This window comes from Podarcis vaucheri, assembly GCF_965113315.1.
Source record: "Podarcis vaucheri genome assembly, chromosome: 4".
Classification (NCBI taxonomy): domain Eukaryota; kingdom Metazoa; phylum Chordata; class Lepidosauria; order Squamata; family Lacertidae; genus Podarcis; species Podarcis vaucheri.
In genome coordinates, this window is record NC_138762.1 from 7,567,492 (window position 1) to 7,586,648 (window position 19,157).

At 47.8% G+C, this 19,157-nt stretch overlaps 1 protein-coding gene and 1 long non-coding RNA gene across 2 annotated transcripts in view; one reads left to right on the plus strand and one right to left on the minus strand.

Moving 5' to 3' along the window:
- Positions 1-423: 423 nt before the first annotated feature.
- LOC309530423 (uncharacterized protein) overlaps positions 424-19,157 on the minus strand; it is a 56,607-nt gene continuing 37,873 nt past the window's right edge. Inside the window, exons 2-3 of the mRNA XM_082219387.1 lie at positions 9,097-9,223; positions 424-2,088 (exon numbers count right to left, since the gene is read on the minus strand). Of these exons, the coding sequence (XP_082075513.1) occupies positions 578-2,088; positions 9,097-9,130 (1,545 nt within the window). The 5' untranslated portion in view covers positions 9,131-9,223 and the 3' untranslated portion in view covers positions 424-577. The remainder of the gene's footprint in view (positions 2,089-9,096; positions 9,224-19,157) is intronic.
- On the plus strand, positions 15,310-18,875 carry LOC309530613. Its single transcript, XR_014218769.1, has 3 exons — positions 15,310-17,121; positions 17,500-18,718; positions 18,803-18,875. It is a non-coding gene; the product is annotated as an uncharacterized lncRNA (long non-coding RNA).

Sequence of the window (19,157 nt, forward strand, 5' to 3'; positions counted from 1 at the left end):
GAAACAAGCAAAGGAGTTTAAAGTTATGAAAAACGGATTTGTTTTTAACTTTTTCTTATTTTTTCTTTGTCTTTTGTATGTTGTATTTTTTATTTTTATTTTTTTTCTTTTCATGTATTTTTTGTTTTTTTATGTATTTTCCTTTTCCATGTGTTTTTGTATTCATGCTTTAAAACTTTAATATTTTTTTTCTTTAAAAAAGAAAAGAGAATGTTTCTCCCAAACTGCAAGTATGCCACAAGTAATGTAGTACAAAATGCAACATGTTATTTTTTATGTGATATCCTATGTCCAGCTATGTGCACTGCTACACTTGCAAATAGCCTTAAGAGGCCTGACATGCAAGTCTCTTAAGATTTACACGAAGGCATATAAATGTACCAAGCAAACACATGTATTTTATGGGGGGCAAAGACCCCTAGGAATTTAAGAGTGGCTGTATTCCCTACACCCACAAGTTTCAGAATGCTTAGAACATAAAAACACAACATAAAAACCCAAAACATCACGTGTTAAAATAGCATTAGATGTCAATAAGAAAAAGGCCTGGTTAAAAAGGTGCAGATTTGCCTGGCTCCTAAAGCTGTATAATGGTTTTTCCGACCTTTGTATGGATTCTTTGGTGGGAAGTGAGTTTAGAGCTAACAGTGAAGCTCTTTCCACATTCCACACACCGATAAGGTTTCTCCCCTGTATGAATTCTTTGATGGGAAGTGAGATGGGAGCTCTGATTGAAGCTCTTTCCACATTCCATACACTGATAGGGTTTCTCCCCTGTATGAATTCTTTGATGGGAAGTGAGATGGGTACTATGACTGAAGCTCTTTCCACATTCCACACACTGATACGGTTTCTCCCCTGTATGAATTCTTTGATGGGAAGTGAGATTGGAGCTGTTCCTGAAGCTCTTTCCACATTCCACACACTGATAGGGTTTCTCCCCTGTATGAATCCTTTGATGGGAAGTGAGAGAGTAGCTATCAGTGAAGCTCTTTCCACATTCCACACACTGATAGGGTTTCTCCCCTGTATGAATTCTTTGATGGGAAGTGAGATGGGTACTATGACTGAAGCTCTTTCCACATTCCACACACCGATAAGGTTTCTCCCCTGTATGAATTATTTGATGGGAATTGAGAGAGGAGCTCCGTCTGAAGCGCTTTCCACATTCAAAGCACTGATAGGGTTTCTCCCCTGTATGAATTCTTTGATGGGAAGTGAGAGAGTAGCTATCAGTGAAGCTCTTTCCACATTCCACACACTGATAGGGTTTCTCTCCTGTATGAATTCTTCGATGGGAAGTGAGATGGGAGCTCTGACTGAAGCTTGTTCCACATTCCACACACTGATAGGGTTTCTCCCCTGTATGAATTCTTCGATGGAAAGTGAGATTGGAGCTGTTCCTGAAGCTCTTTCCACATTCCACACACTGATAGGGTTTCTCCCCTGTATGAATCCTTTGATGGGAAGTGAGAGAGTAGCTATCAGTGAAGCTCTTTCCACATTCCACACACTGATAGGGTTTCTCCCCTGTATGAATTCTTTGATGGGAAGTGAGATGGGTACTATGACTGAAGCTCTTTCCACATTCCACACACTGATACGGTTTCTCCCCTGTATGAATTCTTTGATGGGAAGTGAGATTGGAGCTGTTCCTGAAGCTCTTTCCACATTCCACACACTGATAGGGTTTCTCCCCTGTATGAATCCTTTGATGGGAAGTGAGAGAGTAGCTATCAGTGAAGCTTTTTCCACATTCCACACACTGATAGGGTTTCTCTCCTGTATGAATTCTTCGATGGGAAGTGAGATGGGAGCTCTGACTGAAGCTTGTTCCACATTCCACACACTGATAGGGTTTCTCCCCTGTATGAATTCTTCGATGGGAAGTGAGAGAGGAGCTATGAGTGAAGCTCTTACCACATCCCATGCACTGATAGAGTTTCTTTTCAATGAGATTTTGTTGATGGGAAGTGGAATTGGAGCTCTGACTGCAGCTTTCTCCATACTCCAATTTTTTGTGTGGCTTCTCCTCTCTGGGGATTTTTTCGTGGTCACCTTTGTTCTCGATTTCCAATTCATCACAATCTGCATTGGGGACAAAAAGGGATTTGAGCCTCAGGAACAAATGGAGAAGAACTGAAGGGAGTTGCGTGTGTGTTCATTACCTGTGTTGTTTGTTTAATATGAGATTCGGATGAGTTGTTGAATGTTGCTTTGTTTATATAAAGCAGTGATCAAAATTGTGAAAGACTTTTGGAAAAAAAGTGTATTTCAGAGTTTTTATGGCTTACAACACCACTTCATTTGGAATAATGTCATAAAATTATATATCAATGGAAAGATAATTTGATCAAGAATGCAATCAAGAATGCAATCCAAGAAAGTTTGTTCAATTACCCATATTCTATCAAACGTTATAGCCAAATAACCAGAAAAAGGAAGCACAACTTGCTTTGGTTGACTTTTGTCAGTGTGTTATGTGATTGCTATCAAGTTGGTTGGTTTTTTGTGTTCTTTCATTTAGTGAGGGTGTAAGACATAATAAAATTATAGAAATGGCACAAGGAGTTGAGTGGTCCCCAGAAAGTGATGTAAGATTGTACTATTAAGTGAGCAAGGCTACAGTTATGAAGAAATTAGAAGAGAGATTGGGGAAAACGTAACCAAAGTTGGCCTTTCTATATAGGTATAAGGAGACTCAGTCACTACAAAAGTGACGATCGAAGAATGGAGAGACTGTCCCTACATGACAGAAGAAAATCATCTGGGTGTATACAAGATGACATATAATGGGAAGTTGAGTGCAAGGACTGGTCTAAATTAGAATTCTAAGAAAAAGCCATTGTTATCTCTCAAGCAAAGGTTGAAAAGATGAAACCCATGTTAACTGGACAGTGGAACAATGGGGCAGTGTTATTTGGAGCGATGAGACCCAAATCTCCTTGCTTGGTAGTGATGGCATGAAATACCCGAGGAGAAGAATCAGATAACATTTACATCCTATTTGCATTACACTGACCGTGAAACACCCAAACAGTGTGATGGTCTGGGATTGTATCGCAGCAAAAGGTGTGGGCAGAATTTGCGTCATTAACGGGAATATAAAAGCGGGAATATAATAATAATAATAATAATAATTTATTATTTGTACCCCGCCCATCTGGCTGGGTTTCCCCAGCCACTCTGGGCGGCTTCCACAGAAACCAAAAAAACATTAAAATATCATACATTAAAAGCTTCCCTGAATAGGGCCGCCTTAAGATGTTTTCTGAATGTCAGGTAGTTTTCCATCACCTTGACATCCGATGGGAGGGCATTCCACAGGGCGGGCGCCACCACCGAAAAGGCCCTCTGCCTGGTTCCCTGTAGCTTCGCTTCTCGCAATGAGGGAACCGCCAGAAGGCCCTCGGCGCTGGACCTCAGTGTCCGGGCAGAACGATGGGGGTGGAGACGCTCCTTCAGGTATACTGGGCCGAAGCCGTTTAGGGCTTTAAAGGTCAACACCAACACTTTGAATTGTGCTCGGAAACGTACTGGGAGCCAATGTAGGTCTTTCAAGACCGGTGTTATGTGGTCTCGGCGGCCGCCCCCAGTCACCAGTCTAGCTGCCGCATTCTGGATTAGTTGTAGTTTCCGAGTCACCTTCAAAGGTAGCCCCACGTAGAGCGCATTGCAGTAGTCCAAGCGGGAGATAACTAGAGCATGCACCACTCTGGCCAGACAGTCAGCGGGCAGGTAGGGTCTCAGCCTGCGTACCAGGTGGAGTTGGTAGACAGCTGCCCTGGATACAGAATTGACCTGTGCCTCCATGGACAGCTGTGAGTCCAAAATGACTCCCAGGCTACGCACCTGGTCCTTCAGGGGCACAGTTACCCCATTCAGGACCAGGGAGTCCTCCACACCAGCCCGCCCCCTGTCCCCCAAAAACAGTACTTCTGTCTTGTCAGGATTCAACTTCAATCCATTAGCCGCCATCCATCCTCCAACCGCCTCCAGGCACTCACACAGGACCTTCACCGCCTTCACTGGTTCTGATTTGAAAGAAAGGTAGAGCTGGGTATCATCTGCATATTGATGGACACCCAGTCCAAACCCCCTGATGATCTCTCCCAGCGGCTTCATATAGATGTTAAAAAGCATGGGGGAGAGGACGGAACCCTGAGGCACCCCACAAGTGAGGGCCCAAGGGTCTGAACACTCATCCCCCACCACCACTTTCTGAACACGGCCCAGGAGAAAGGAGCGAAACCACTGTATAACAGTGCCCCCAGCTCCCAACCCCTCTAGACGGTCCAGAAGGATGTTATGGTCGATTGTATCAAAGGCCGCTGAGAGATCCAGCAGAACTAGGAAACAACTCTCACCTTTGTCCCTAGCTCGCCGGAGATCATCAACCAGTGCGACCAAGGCAGTTTCAGTCCCATGATGAGGCCTGAACCCTGATTGGAAGGGATCCAAATGGTCCGCATCCTCCAGGCGTGCCTGGAGTTGTTCAGCAACCACACGCTCAATCACCTTGCCCAAGAATGGAAGATTTGAGACTGGGCGATAGTTGGCCATACTGGCCGGGTCTAAAGATGGTTTTTTAAGAAGCGGTTTAATGACCGCCTCTTTCAGCGGATCTGGGAATGTTCCCTCACAGAGGGAAGCATTCACCACCCCGCAGAGCCCATCGCCCAGCCCTTCCCGGCTAGCTTTTATAAGCCAGGATGGGCAAGGATCAAGGAGACAGGTGGTTGGTTTCACTCGTCCAAGCAGCCTGTCCACATCCTCGGGGGTAACGGATTGAAATTGATTCCATGCAACTTGACCAGACAGGGCTCTAGCACTCTCCCGCCCCAGCCCTGCTCCCACGGTGGTGTCTAGCTCCTTCCGAATATGAGTGATTTTATCTGCAAAAAACGTTGCAAAATCGTTGCAGGAGATCTTGGGGTCTTTACAAGGCCCCGATGGTAAAGGTGGTTCCGTTAAGTTGCGGACCACCTGAAAGAGTCTCCTGCTACTATTTTCTGCAGATGCAATAGAGGCGGTGAAGAAAGTCTTCTTCGCCGTCGCTATCGCCACTTGGTAGGCTCGACGTTGAGCTCTTACCTGTGTCCGGTCAGATTCGGAGTGAGTTTTCTGCCACCGACGCTCTAGCCGTCTCAGCGATTGTTTCATCGCCCTCAGCTCCGAAGAAAACCACGGGGCTGTCCGGGCTCCATGCAATCGGAGAGGGCGCTTCGGAGCCAGACAGTCGATAGCCCTGGTTAACTCCGCATTCCAGCGGGCCACCAGGGAGTCAGCTGAAAGGCCATCAACATGGGATAAAGCATCCCCTACCACTCTCTGGAAACCATTTGGATCCATTAAGTGGCGGGGGCGGACCATCCGAATTGGTCCCACCTCCCTGCAGAGGGGAAGGGTCGCGGAGAAGTCCAGTTGCACCAGGAAGTGATCTGACCATGGCACTTCTTTGGTTTCATTTTTACTTAGTGTCAGATCACCCACGTCGCTAGAGGTGAATACCAGGTCTAAGGCATGTCCATGACTATGAGTTGGGCCCAACTTATTCAGGGACAGCCCCATGGAGGCCATGCTTTCCACGAAGTCCCGAGCGGCCCCTTGTAAGGTCGTGTCGGCGTGGATGTTAAAATCCCCCAGGACAACCAAACTAGGTGTCTCCAGGAGAACATCCGCCACGACCTGAAGCAGCTCGGACAGGGAATCCTTGGTGCAGCGGGGAGGTCGGTACACCAAAAGGAATCCTGTACTGCCCCTATTGCCCAACTTCCAGAACATGCACTCAGAAAACTGGGTCTTCCCAGTAGGACGCCTGGTGCAGACTAATGACTTTCTAAAAATCACTGCAACCCCCCTCCCCGCCCACATGACCTGGGTTGCTGTGCGTAAGAGAAACCTGGTGGGCAGGCGGCAGCAAGGACAGGCCCATCTGTCTCATTCAACCAGGTCTCTGTCACACAAGCCAGGTCAAATCCTCCATCCACAATCAGGTCGTGGATGGCAGTGGTTTTATTCACCATTGACCTGGCATTACACAGCAACACCTTCAGGTTATGTGGGTTTCCCCTGTTGATTCCAGTATCCATCTGGTCAAGGCCAGACCCGGAGGCAGGGATAGTCTTCAAACAACGACTAAACCTGCCTCCTCGGTAATGACATGGTCTGGTCTTAGCGTAACTCCGCCTCCTGCCCATGATCACCGAGATCGGATGTCCCAGTGCTTCCCGCCCTGTGGAACTTGTCCCAGCCATCGTGTTGGCTGGGGCCTCACTCCCAGGCAGCCCTGGTCCCACCCCTTAAAAACAAAACACAAACTATACAGAACCAATAAAACAACAGAAAACAAAAACAGAACAATTACACTAAAATTAATCCCCAACCAAATATCCATTACACCCACCCACCCCCAGCAAGAGAAAAAAGGAAAAAAAAAGAAATACAAATTTAAATTGCCACCGACTGCTTGAGGACATTTTAAAACACATTGGAACAGGGAAGCAATTGCAGAACACTTCCCAGCTTCCCCAAAAGTTTGTTCCAAATAAGGGCCTGGGCCACGCCCCCTGGGCCAGTTGGAGAAGGCCCTGGAAGGGAGCAGGCCCTGCAGTCCTCACCCAGCCGATGGTCCGAGGCTTCCCTGCAGCAGGAGTCCCTTTATAGCCGGGAGAAAGGGCCTGGGCCACGCCCCCTGGGCCAGTTGGAGAAGGCCCTGGAAGGGAGCAGGCCCTGCAGTCCTCACCCTGCCGATGGTCCGAGGCTTCCCTGCAGCAGGAGTCCCTTTATAGCCGGGAGAAAGGGCCTGGGCCACGCCCCCTGGGCCAGTTGGAGAAGGCCCTGGAAGGGAGCAGGCCCTGCAGTCCTCACCCAGCCGATGGTCTGAGGCTTCCCTGCAGCAGGAGTCCCTTTATAGCTGGGAGAAAGGGCCTGGGCCACGCCCCCTGGGCCAGTTGGAGAAGGCCCTGGAAGGGAGCAGGCCCTGCAGTCCTCACCCAGCCGATGGTCCGAGGCTTCCCTGCAGCAGGAGTCCCTTTATAGCCGGGAGAAAGGGCCTGGGCCACGCCCCCTGGGCCAGTTGGAAAAGGCCCTGGAAGGGAGCAGGCCCTGCAGTCCTCACCCAGCCGATGGTCCGAGGCTTCCCTGCAGCAGGAGTCCCTTTATAGCCGGGAGAAAGGGCCTGGGCCACGCCCCCTGGGCCAGTTGGAAAAGGCCCTGGAAGGGAGCAGGCCCTGCAGTCCTCACCCAGCCGATGGTCCGAGGCTTCCCTGCAGCAGGAGTCCCTTTATAGCCGGGAGAAAGGGCCTGGGCCACGCCCCCTGGGCCAGTTGGAAAAGGCCCTGGAAGGGAGCAGGCCCTGCAGTCCTCACCCAGCCGATGGTCCGAGGCTTCCCTGCAGCAGGAGTCCCTTTATAGCCGGGAGAAAGGGCCTGGGCCACGCCCCCTGGGCCAGTTGGAAAAGGCCCTGGAAGGGAGCAGGCCCTGCAGTCCTCACCCAGCCGATGGTCCGAGGCTTCCCTGCAGCAGGAGTCCCTTTATAGCCGGGAGAAAGGGCCTGGGCCACGCCCCCTGGGCCAGTTGGAAAAGGCCCTGGAAGGGAGCAGGCCCTGCAGTCCTCACCCAGCCGATGGTCCGAGGCTTCCCTGCAGCAGGAGTCCCTTTATAGCCGGGAGAAAGGGCCTGGGCCACGCCCCCTGGGCCAGTTGGAAAAGGCCCTGGAAGGGAGCAGGCCCTGCAGTCCTCACCCAGCCGATGGTCCGAGGCTTCCCTGCAGCAGGAGTCCCTTTATAGCCGGGAGAAAGGGCCTGGGCCACGCCCCCTGGGCCAGTTGGAAAAGGCCCTGGAAGGGAGCAGGCCCTGCAGTCCTCACCCAGCCGATGGGAAAATGCATAAACGAAATATGTGAGCCCAGGTGATCATTTCCCAGATACCGAAGCATTTTTATATTTTCAACAGGATTCAGCTCCATGTCGTGTTGGTGCTGTGTGCAAAAGGAGCATTCAAGATAATGATATTTCACTGCCGGAATGGCCTGGGAATAGCCCACACTTTAACCCAATCAGAAATCTTTGGAGCCGACTAAAGAAACTTGTTAATAAGAGGCAACCCAGCAATAAAGCCCAATTAACATAGGCAATAATTCAGTCTTGGTTTCACATTATTACAGCTGCAGAACTAAAGACTTGGTTCACTTCATGGGAAGGCGTTGTAAGGCCGTAATTAAAGCTAAAGGTTACCAATGGTTACACGTTTTTTTCTTTATGACTGCTATTCTAATAAATACTCCTTCATAAAATTCATCGCATTAGATTCTTCATTAAATTATCTTTCCATTGCTATATAATTTTATGGTATTACTCCATACAAAAGTGGTGTCAGGAGCCATCAAACCTCAGAAATACACTTTTCACAGGTTTCCACAATTTCGGCCACTAGGAGAAGTTGTTCATTTTAAAGTTAATGTTCTTTTATATGGAATCAGATTATTATTATTTATGTTTCATGTTTATATGTGTGTTGGAAGCTGCCCAGAGTGGCTGGGGCAACCCAGCCAGATGGGCAGGGTATAAATATAAATTATTATTATTACTACAGTGGTACCTTGATTTAAGAATAGTCCTGTTCCGGAAAGTTTGTAAACCGAGGTACCACTGTATCATCATCATCATCATCACCACCACTGCTACTTTTCCTGAGATTCAATAAGTCTAGCTCTTCTCTGGAATGAATTTTGTTTGGCCCAGTCATGGCATCCCCTCCATCTCCAATGTCAGTCGTCTCTTTGGTCAACCCAAAACTGACAGCAGCAAAAACAAAAGCAGAAAACCTGAAGCTACTTATCTTTCCTAACAATTCTGAAGCTGACATTTAAGATGGCCTGGGAAGTTGAGACCAGCCCAATCGTGGTAGAAAAAGGAATAATTTGAGGAAGATTGCTAAAAAACACACACTGTAATTTACTCTTTATTGTGGGGGTGTTAGGTTCCCAGGTGTTACAGGGGGCGCTGTTGAGCTCTGTGAAAATATATGAGGTTGGTCCATAGAGGTATTTTTTGAATTTCCAGGCAGATATGACGATCCCACAGGGAGCCTTACCGAGAGAGGCCACGATCCCACAATTCTCCTCCATGACGTCCTTATGCAGAGCTCTCTGGTCAGGATCCAGCAACGCCCACTCCTCGTCCGTGAAACGAACAGCGACATCTTCAAAGCACACTGGACCCTAAAAGAAAAAGGAAAATGTCCTCCTCTGAGACAGAAATATGATCTGCTACACAATGCTCTGTTGTTTCCTTCCTGTAAATTGCAGTGTTGTTTCAATAGGATTGCTTTGCTGCACATTTTATTTATGGATGCTTATTTTATTCTGCATTTTAATTATGGGTATTCGTCTTTGTTCAAATAGGTGGCACTCCACCTTGTGTTATTCAAGTCATTCTGCCTAGGCAAGCATTCCCGTTTCCCCAATGGAAGGATCCACATTCTCTTCTCCTCGTGAGCTGTTCTGGGGAGTTCCCACCCAATGCCCTAGAGCCAAATTCAAGGGATTCATGGAGGCATGGAGAGGGGGAGAAATGGGGGGCAGGTCCCATTTTGCAGCCGATGGGGCTGGTTAGGTGAATCCAGGCCACTATTTGTTCTGAGTTGTTCACTACGTAGAAACCAATTTTAGCATTCAGTGATCAATCTGGAAATAAAATAAGCCTATTTTGGATGTCCATCTGTCTTGGATGATCTAGCAGAGATTCCTGCATTGCAGGGGGTCTCCTGGCTCTGAGAGACAAGCAGGGAGGGTGGCTTCTGGCAAAAGGAGAGGGAGCCACCGGTGGCTCTTCCTTACCCTGACTCACCTCTGCCTCTCGACCTTCCTCTCCCACTCGCCTCCTTCCTCTTCTGCCTCTGATTCTGCACTGCATTCTGCCACAGAGTCTCCCAGCTCACTAAGGCCTGTAACCCCTTCAGCTTCTGACACCTCCTCTCCCCAGCCTTCTCCCTTTCCCCCCTCTAACCACCCATCCTTCTTCTACCTCCACTTCTTGGGCTCTCAGCCGTCTTCCCCTCCTGGTTCCCCGGCTGCTTCCTCCCACCATTCCTCTGTCCCCAACCAGTACATGACATTGCTCCATCCCTCAGCCTCTGTCCCCACAAGGCAGCTTCCCCTGACCTGATCTGGTTCCACAGCCGCTGCTTCCCTTCTGCCCCCATGAAAAGACATATCAGGAGGTCTTGCCGGCATCATTCTGTCACCTGCAAGAGACAAAAGGTAAACAGGACGCCAGGAGTGTCTGCTTCTCTCACAGGTGAAACAGGGCATCTCTAACTGCAGATGGGGCTTTGATAAATCCTTACCTGCTGAGAGCATTTGGACGTTTGTGCCCATTTCATATGTTTGTTGTGCAGAAATACATCTCCCCTCCTCTGGACCCTTGTTCCCAACTGTCTCCCACCAAAACAAGATGAAAAGAACCCTCAGATGAGTTGGAAAACCAACAGAATGAGACCAAATGGAGAAAACCACCTTCCTTCTTACCCAGTGGCCTCTCTCTGGTGTCCAGCGGAGGCCTCTCTGCCTCACAGGAATCCAGGTCCATTTCTGCAAAGAGATCCTTTCCCTGAAAAAGAAACACGGATTAAAAACACAGAAAGGTGAGAAATATTAGAAAGAGAATGGCAAAAAGTTGAAGGGTGTGAGGTCTCATTCCATAGATGCTTTCCTAGAAAATGGATGGGTCATCAGCAGATCATTATGGGGTGTTCTCTGTCCTGTTTGGAGCCCCTTGGGAGTATCCAGAGGAAAGTCTCTCTCACCTGCTTTCTCTCCTCTGCCTGACTCAGGAGGAAACCTTCGGCCAGGGCCACCGCCTGGGAACTGGTCTCCACTCCGCATTCCCTCACCCAGCTCTCCATCTCCAGAGGAAGGACAGCCAGGAACTGCTCCAAGATCACCAGGTCCAGTATCTCAGCTTTCGTGTGCCTTTCCGGCTTCAGCCACTGATGGTCAAGGTGGTAGAGTCGGCTGCAAACCTCTCGGGGTCCTTTGGCCTCCTGGCAGCAGAACTGCCTCAACTGCTGGCTCTGCACCTCTGAGCGGAGGGTGTCCTCCTCACCCAGGATCTTCTGCACTGGGTTTTCCCAGAATCCCCCACTGCTCCCAGTTTGGCTGGCATGGCCTCTTCCTGCTTCGGGGCAAGCCGAGTCTTGCTCATCCATCTGTGCTCTCAGGAAGCCTCTGAGAGATCGGAAGGAACCCTTTGGTCTTCTGCCAATTCCTGCCTTTCTAAATGAGAAGCTGCAGCAAATCCTACAAAGCAAATACATTGTTCTGTTACAGAATTTGTGTGTGGGGAGGGAAAATGGTTCCCTGAGCAAGCATGGATGAGTCTTGCTGGGAACCAGAGCTGGACTGCACCGCATTCCAGACCATGAGCTATCTTTTTGAAAAGAAAGAGGAGGAAGAGGAGGAGAAATGAATCTCTAGACTTCTAGCCACGCAAAATGTGGAGGCAACTGAAGGGATTTCTGGGAGATTAATCAACCTGGTTTCTGCAGCCTTCCAGTCAATGCATGAAGTCAGAACCGACTGACAAGGGAGTCATTTGTATTTTGTGAAAACGGATGCTTGGCTCTAGTGGGGGTCTTCACCCAGGGGTCCTCAGGAGTTGCTCCCCAACCCCACTCCCCTGCTTCTGTCTCCTTTTCTTGCACTTGGACTCTCTGCCGCTCTCCAGACAGACTCCTGGGGTGGGGTCCCTTTTTCTTTGCTCTGAGGGCCAGGTATGTATCTGATCAACCCCCTGAGGGCCAAGTGGGCAGAGCCAAAGACATCTCCCTTGATATTTAGCCGGGTAATTTATTATTATTATTCTGTTCACACACACACACACAGCCATTGATGCCAAGGTCCCAGGAGGCTCGGTGAATAGCAGCGCCCATTTCCGGCTGCTTTGCCAGCAACAATCCCTTTGGGACAGAGAGGATGTGGTCCTGGGATGCCCTGCTCTGGGTGCGAGGGGATTGCTGCAGTGGCCTCCCTGGGGAGCTGCCCTTGGAGACGACTGGGGAAACTGGTCTGCAATGCAGCAGCCAGACTAGGGGCTGGGATCCCTCTCTTTGTTCCTGGCCTTCCTCTCCCACCTTTCCTTCTTTCCTTCCTCCACGTGGGGTTTTCTTTGGGGGGGGGGCTAGTCCACCTCCTCCTCCAAACCATTTGCACATACTTCCTCTGTCGTGCAATGAGGCTGAGCGATGTCACACAGAGTTACAGTCCCAGGGACTCCTTTGTTTAAAAAAGGGAGATATTTTCTGAAGGGGGGGGCGGAGGGCCAAGTGAGTTTGGGATCCTCTGATCTCCAGGAAGGAGAGCGTGGCAGACCTGGCCCCTCCCGGATCAGGCCCCCCAGGCACCCTCCCCGGCTGCAGCCCTGGGACCCCCCCCGTCTCCCCACTGCACCCTCTGGGGGGAGAGAGAGGAGACTCACCAGATCCCGGGAGGGGAGAGCGAGGCAGCCCTTGCAGGAGAGACCCCAAAGCAAGGGAAGGACTGGGGAGGGAGGGGCCTTGGCTCTGGAGGACCTGCCCCCCTCTTGCTTCCTGGCCTCTCTAGGAAGGCAGCTCACTTCCCTTTAACCCTTGCCAAGCCGAGTCCCTCCACCTCAGCCCTCTCTCGCTTGGCAGAACCTCAGATTTCTATTATTTTTTATGGATTTAGGGGGCAGCTGCCCCCCTGGCTACGCCAATGCCCAGATATCCTTTTGGGGGTGAGGCTCTTGGCTGGACTCTGAGCATCTCCCTCCCTTGGCCAGAAACCAGAGGAAGAGCTTGCAGGGAAAAGGGCTTTGCAGGAGGCAAGGAAGCTCCTCCTAGAATTCAGGAGTGGAGAGATAGGAGGGGATCCCAGGGTCATCTAGTCCAACCCCCAGCAATGCAGGAATCTCCGCTAAAGCATCCATGGCAGATGGCCGTCCGATCTGTGCTTAGAAACCTCCAAGGAAGGAGAGTCCCCCACCTCCCAAGGGAGACCTTTCCCCTGCCCAACTGCTCTTAGATGTCCCTCAAGGCAGCGGGTCCTGAGTTCTAGCCCTGCTGAAACAATCGCACTGGCTGCCAAGGAGAAACCCAGCGAGGTTCAAAAGAAATAAATCCTATTCTCATCATAAATGAGTAATACTTTCTCATGCATGCTTTTTATGCTAATATACAAAAGTATGCCATTTCCCTTTCCAGAAATGCTTAATTGCTAATTCAAAGGACTGAAAATGGATTGTTGCTATTTTTATGTTTAGGGAAGCTTTGAATATTTGATGGACTATTGTATTTTAATATTTTGTTGGAAGTCGCCCAGAGTGGCTGGGGAAACCCAGCCAGATGGGCAGGGTATAAATAAATTATTATTATTATTATTATTATTATTATTATTATTATTATTATTATTATTATTAAAATTGATCCAGTGAGTTTTCTCCTTTCGAAAGAGGCAGGTGGAATCTCCACTGTTGCTAATAGCATAACATTGAATGGCTAGTGAAATATGGGGAGCCCTAGAGCATCTGCTTGGCATGCAGAATGTCCCAGAGTCAACCCCTGACATCTCCTACAAGGGCTGGACGAAATCCCTGCCTGAAACTCTGGGGAGCTGCTGCCAGTCAGTGTAGACCAGGGGTCCTCAAACTATGTCCCATGGGCTGAATCCAGCCCCCCAGGGTCGTGAATGTGGCCTGCATGGCCATTTCAGAACCCGCCAAGTGTCCGAGGCTGAAAGCATGTATAGATGGTATATTACACCGATTAAGCTAGCAAAAATGTATAAAACATGTAATAAGTGTTGGAAATGTAAAGAAGGATCATTTTATCATATGTGGTAGGAGTGTAAGAAAGTGAAGGGTTTCTGGGAAATGATATATAATGAATTGAAGAAGATGTTGAAATATACATTTGTAAAGAAACCGGAAGCCTTTCTGTTAGGAATAACAGGAAGAGAAATAAATAGAAGGGATAATAAACTTTTTCAATACGCAGTAACAGCAGCAAGAGTATTGATGGCCCAAAAATGGAAACAGGAGGAACTACCGACTCTTGAAGAATGGAGAATGAAACTTATCGACTCTGCAGAACTGGACAAATTAAATGGGAAGATTAGGTATCAACGGGACCACAAGTTCATCGAGGACTGGGGAAAATTTGTAGAATATCTGAAAAGTATATGTGATGAACAAACAACGCTAGTGGGATTTAAAGAGGCTTTGTGAAAGGTAGAGGAGTATTGTTAAACAGAAAGAGTAAAGGTAATATTAAAATGCAATATCAAATTTAGAAAATGTGTAAAAATGGGAAAATACGGATGATTGGCAGAGAAGCTGATGGAAGTCCAAAAAGTTGAAATTTGTGAAAAATGTTTGATATTGGAATTTGTATAATGGAAGAATTTTAATAAAAATTATATATAAAAAAGAAAGAAAGCCTGTCGCCGTCAGCTCAGTCAGTCCCCGCACAGCACTGAGGTAAACGCCACAGGCGTGGTGGCTGCTCTACCAATGAAAGGCCAGGAGTTTCGCCTGGGGATGGGAAAGTGTTGTCTTTTGGCTTGAAGAGTAAAGTTGAGGTTCCTTACGTATACTTTAAAGGTGGGAGAAGGAGGTATAGTCCCATTTCTGTGAGTGGAGCAGAGGTCTTTCCACTCCTGTGATTTACATGCTCTGAAAGTTGGGATCTGTTTTGATATTTAAATTTTTAAAGGGTGGAGTGGAACCAGATATTGACCATCTCCTTAGCCTGGGGAGCCACATTCTGGTAGAAGGAGGCCAGGATTTGCCCCCAAGGCCTGGGATGTCCCTCCTCCCCTGCAGTAGGACTTGGAATCCAGGAGAAAACTCTTGGAATAGCCTTGCCAGGTGCTCAGGGATGGACTCACCTGTCCCCATGTCCTTCTCTTTGCAGATGTGCTGCAAACTGTGTTAAAATGTGACATCAAGCTTTATTTACAGCGGAAAATAACAAAGAAACATGGCGTGAGCTGTCTTCCACATGCGTCTCCTCCTCGGTCAGAGTAGAAGAGTACAAAGGCCAGAAGTGATTTACAGACTGACTTCCATTCTTACACCGACAGTACAGAAGGTGTAAACCTGGATATCATGTTACACTAGCAATGGGAGAATGAAATACTGACAGTTTGGCCCCCAATTTGGTCCAAGACCAAAATCTGCAACCCTCATGGTCCAGGAGTGCCAGGGACTCCGTGGTGGGGGCAGTGGGGGCCGCTTTGGCCGCTTTGGCCCCTGACTCTGAGGCATCTTTCCTCCCGCAGGACGGCCTTTGGGAAAGTGGGGAGGAACAGAAACCAGCAGCCAACAGCATCCCTTCTCTGCTGGCCTTTGCCCAAAGGTTCCCCCATCTCAGAGCAAGTAGCTCTCCCTCGTGGATTCAGTCCTTTCAACACTTCCATCTCCCCAAGAGGCTCCCAAGGCTACTCATCCTCTGCAGTTGAGAACAGACCTAACTGAAAAGAACGGCTTCCTCTTCTGGTGACACCAGAGAATTCTAGAAGACTTTCACCCTTTCCATAACATTATGGATGCACGATTCCCACAGACAAGTTTCTTGGCAAGACAAGGGCCTTCGCTGGCCATAGAGTGTCCTCCTCAGCATCCCCAACGAAGGAGCTGGGTTGCAAGAGCTGCAGCTAATGGAGGGGCTGTCCTCCTCCCTCCCATCTCACCTGGCTGCTAGGTAGGAAAGCAAGACCCAGAGAGAGTTGTGGGAAACCCCGAAACCAGCTTGCTCTGTGCCGGATCCAAAGCTGCGACTAATAGAGAAGCAAGATGGGTGTTGATGCTGTGAGCCCCTCCGTCCTACACTCCGGTTGTGTATGTGAGTAAATAAAACTAGATATCATAAAGACGCCACAGTCTCCGCTGACTTTCGTTCCAAGGAAACCGAAGATGGGAAAGCGCCTGGGACCCCTGGAATCTCACCGCTCAGAGACTGGGGTAGTTTGCAAATACAAACACACACACACAATAATTTGTGCCTGTGTTCCTAATAGATAACTAAGTGTGAAGAGCATGTCATGTGCTTTAGCAACAGCCCTCCTGTAAATAAGGAAATGCAACCCCCATTGCTGGTTGACTCAAAAAAGCAACAAGGGAATCTGCTCTGGTGTCCCATGAGGTCTGTGGGGCCCTTAAGTAAGAGGAGCCATTGCTTTGCTTTCTTTTTTTAAAAAATATATAACTTAATTAAAGAAATTTTAACATAATCAAACATTCAAATTTCATTTTACAATTTTAATTAACACCCCCCCCCCACCATGCGAATTCCCCCAACTTCCCTTCCTGGTTTATAACACCTCTGTTTCTTTTGCTTATAAATTTGTATTCCTTATATATTAAAATGAAGGTTATAACATTTGTCTCTTCTTCTCATTTTTACCTCATAATTGCATTTTCTGTTTGTATTTGTCCATTGTAAGTGTATCACTCAAATCCTGCCAGTGAGTTCATTTCTATGCATTGTTTCTGTATATACATCTTAAAAGGTTCACAATCTTTTTTAAAGTCATTATTGTCCTTCTCTTTAAGTCTCTGAGTTAGCTTCACCATTTCAGCCTATTCCATCAACTTTTCTTGCCAGTGTTCTTTCGCTGCTTTTTCATTGCCTTTTCATTTTGAGCTAGTAAAATTCTGTTGTCACATACATGAAGGGAATTTCCTTATCTTTTGGTAAATTCTTCCCTAAAGTACCTAATAAAAATGCTTCTGATCTTTTAACAAAGGTTATCTTAAAACATTTTTTTATTTCATTATAGATCATCTCCCAATAGGTGGAGCCAGGTCCAGGTGAGGGGGGGTTGCCATGGTGACAAGGACCACAGACTTGCAGGCGGCCATTTTGGGTTAGTAGTGAGGCGAGTGGAGGAGAGAGCAGTTGGTGGCAGTTGACGGAGGACAAGGCGAGGCAAACAGTGGATTCTTATTTTCTCAGTTTCTTATTTCGCTTCTTATTTCATTTATTACTTATTTATTTATTTTTTATTTCTTTCATTTGTTCTTCTATATGTGTTGCCAGTAGAAGCCACAATTCTGTGGGTACTCTAGGTGGCGCAGAAAGCGCCTAGAAGCTCCCAATGTTGGAGTCGGAACTTAAGAGGTTAAGTTTTTCCCATGATGCATCAACATTCTGACGTCAGCTTTCGAAGCTGGGAGGAGTTTTCTGTTCTGTTTCCTCTCGGTTGTTGAGGGAGAAGGACGCAGTTTGTGATGGCTGCAAGGAGTCCTGGAGGTTTCTGAGAAATGTCGCAATAAAGAGCTGTAAATAGACAATCTGATGCTCTGTGTGTCTGTCGGAGGCAACGTGACAGCTTTGACGCTGTGTTTACTCTGCTATGCGTGACCGGAGGAGAGCAGAATGCGCAGCTGATGGAAGCGTGCCGGACCGCTGTTAAGAGCTAAGTTGGGTCGTAAACCAATTAGCAGGTCACGCAAGATAAATATCGTAACACCCAAGAGGTTGAAGTGCCGATCAAACTTCAGTTTTGGGCTCTTTAAATTCCAATTAGCAGTACTGGGGGTGGTTCAGATTCTGGGGCAGTGCTTTTGGCCAGCAGAGGGTGTCACAGGGCCAGCCTACTTTCCCTTTAAAGCAAACTTGGGTCTCCAGCTGGTTTTGGACTATGGCTCCCATCATCCCTAGCTAGCAGGACCAATAGGGAGGGATGATGGGAGCTGTAGTCCGAGAGCTACTGGGGACCCAAGTTTGGGAAAGCCTCTTTTAAAGAAACTTTTGCGTTTTGCCCGGAAAGATGGGACCTGCCCACGTTTGTATTTTCTGGTATTTTGTTTTCTTCTGACCTTTGTGCGTTTTTATTTTTTATTTTTTAAGAGGGCAAATTGAAAGAGAAATTGTATGGCAAGTTGCAGAAGAATAAAAGGTTGTGTTTGGAAAAAAACCAAAATAACCTGGGAGGTGGCCTTGTGGCGACCACACAGGGTCCCCAGACATTTGACAGTCTATTGATCCCTGTGCCACCACTGTGATCGCTTCCCCGCTGCCACCAACCCATTTCTCTTGGGTACACACTGAGTCCAGACAGTTGTTAACATTAAACCAAATAAACAAGTTTATCTTATAAGCATTAACAAGTTTATGGTTTCAGATAATTAACCTTAGTTTCTTTACTGGCCTATACCTTCCTAATACCTTCTAACTGATTATCCCAGCTGTTTAACTGACTCCTCTTCACAGATTCTCTCCCTCTCTCATATCAGACTAGCCCAACCCACAGACTTATCCTCCCTCTCCCTTCTCTAACTCCAGACTCACTTCCTAACAACTCTAAGTCCTCCCCTTGGGTTCCTATTGGTTAATCATTTTACACTTAGTTAACCCTTTCCTTATGACCCAGTATGATGTCACACGCCTAGGAGGGCAAACCCCACAGGCCGCCTTAAATATTTTATGGGGGGGGGGAGACGCCTAGGTCTTTAAGCATTGGTGCCTATTCCTACACCTACAGGTCTCAGGATGGTTACAATATACAAACACAAAACACCAGATGTTAAAAAGGCATTAGATGTCAATCAGCCAAACGCCAGGTAATAAAGGTGCGGATTTCTTGGCTCCTAAAGCTGTATAATGGTTTTCCCGACTTTTGTATGGATTCTTTTATGGGAAGTGAGTTGGTCCTTCTTCCTGAAGCTCTTTCCACATTCCACACACTGATAGGGTTTCTCCCCTGTATGCATTATTTGATGGCAAGTGAGATGGGAGCTCTGACTGAAGCTCTTTCCACATTCTACACAGTGATAAGGTTTCTCCCCTGTATGAACTCTTTGATGGGAAGTGAGACTATGGCTGTGATTGAAGCTTTTTCAACATTCTACACACTGATAGGGTTTCTCCCCTGTATGAATTCGCTTATGGGAAGTGAGACTGGAGCTGTGACTGAAGCTTTTTCCACATTCCACACACTGATAGGGTTTCTCCCCTGTATGAATTCTTTGATGGGAAGTGAGATGGGAGCTCTGACTGAAGCTCTTTCCACATTCCATACACTGATAGGGTTTCTCCCCTGTATGAATTCTTTGATGGCAAGTGAGATCGCCGCTCTTCCTGAAGCTCTTTCCACATTCTACACACTGATAGGGTTTCTCACCTGTATGAAT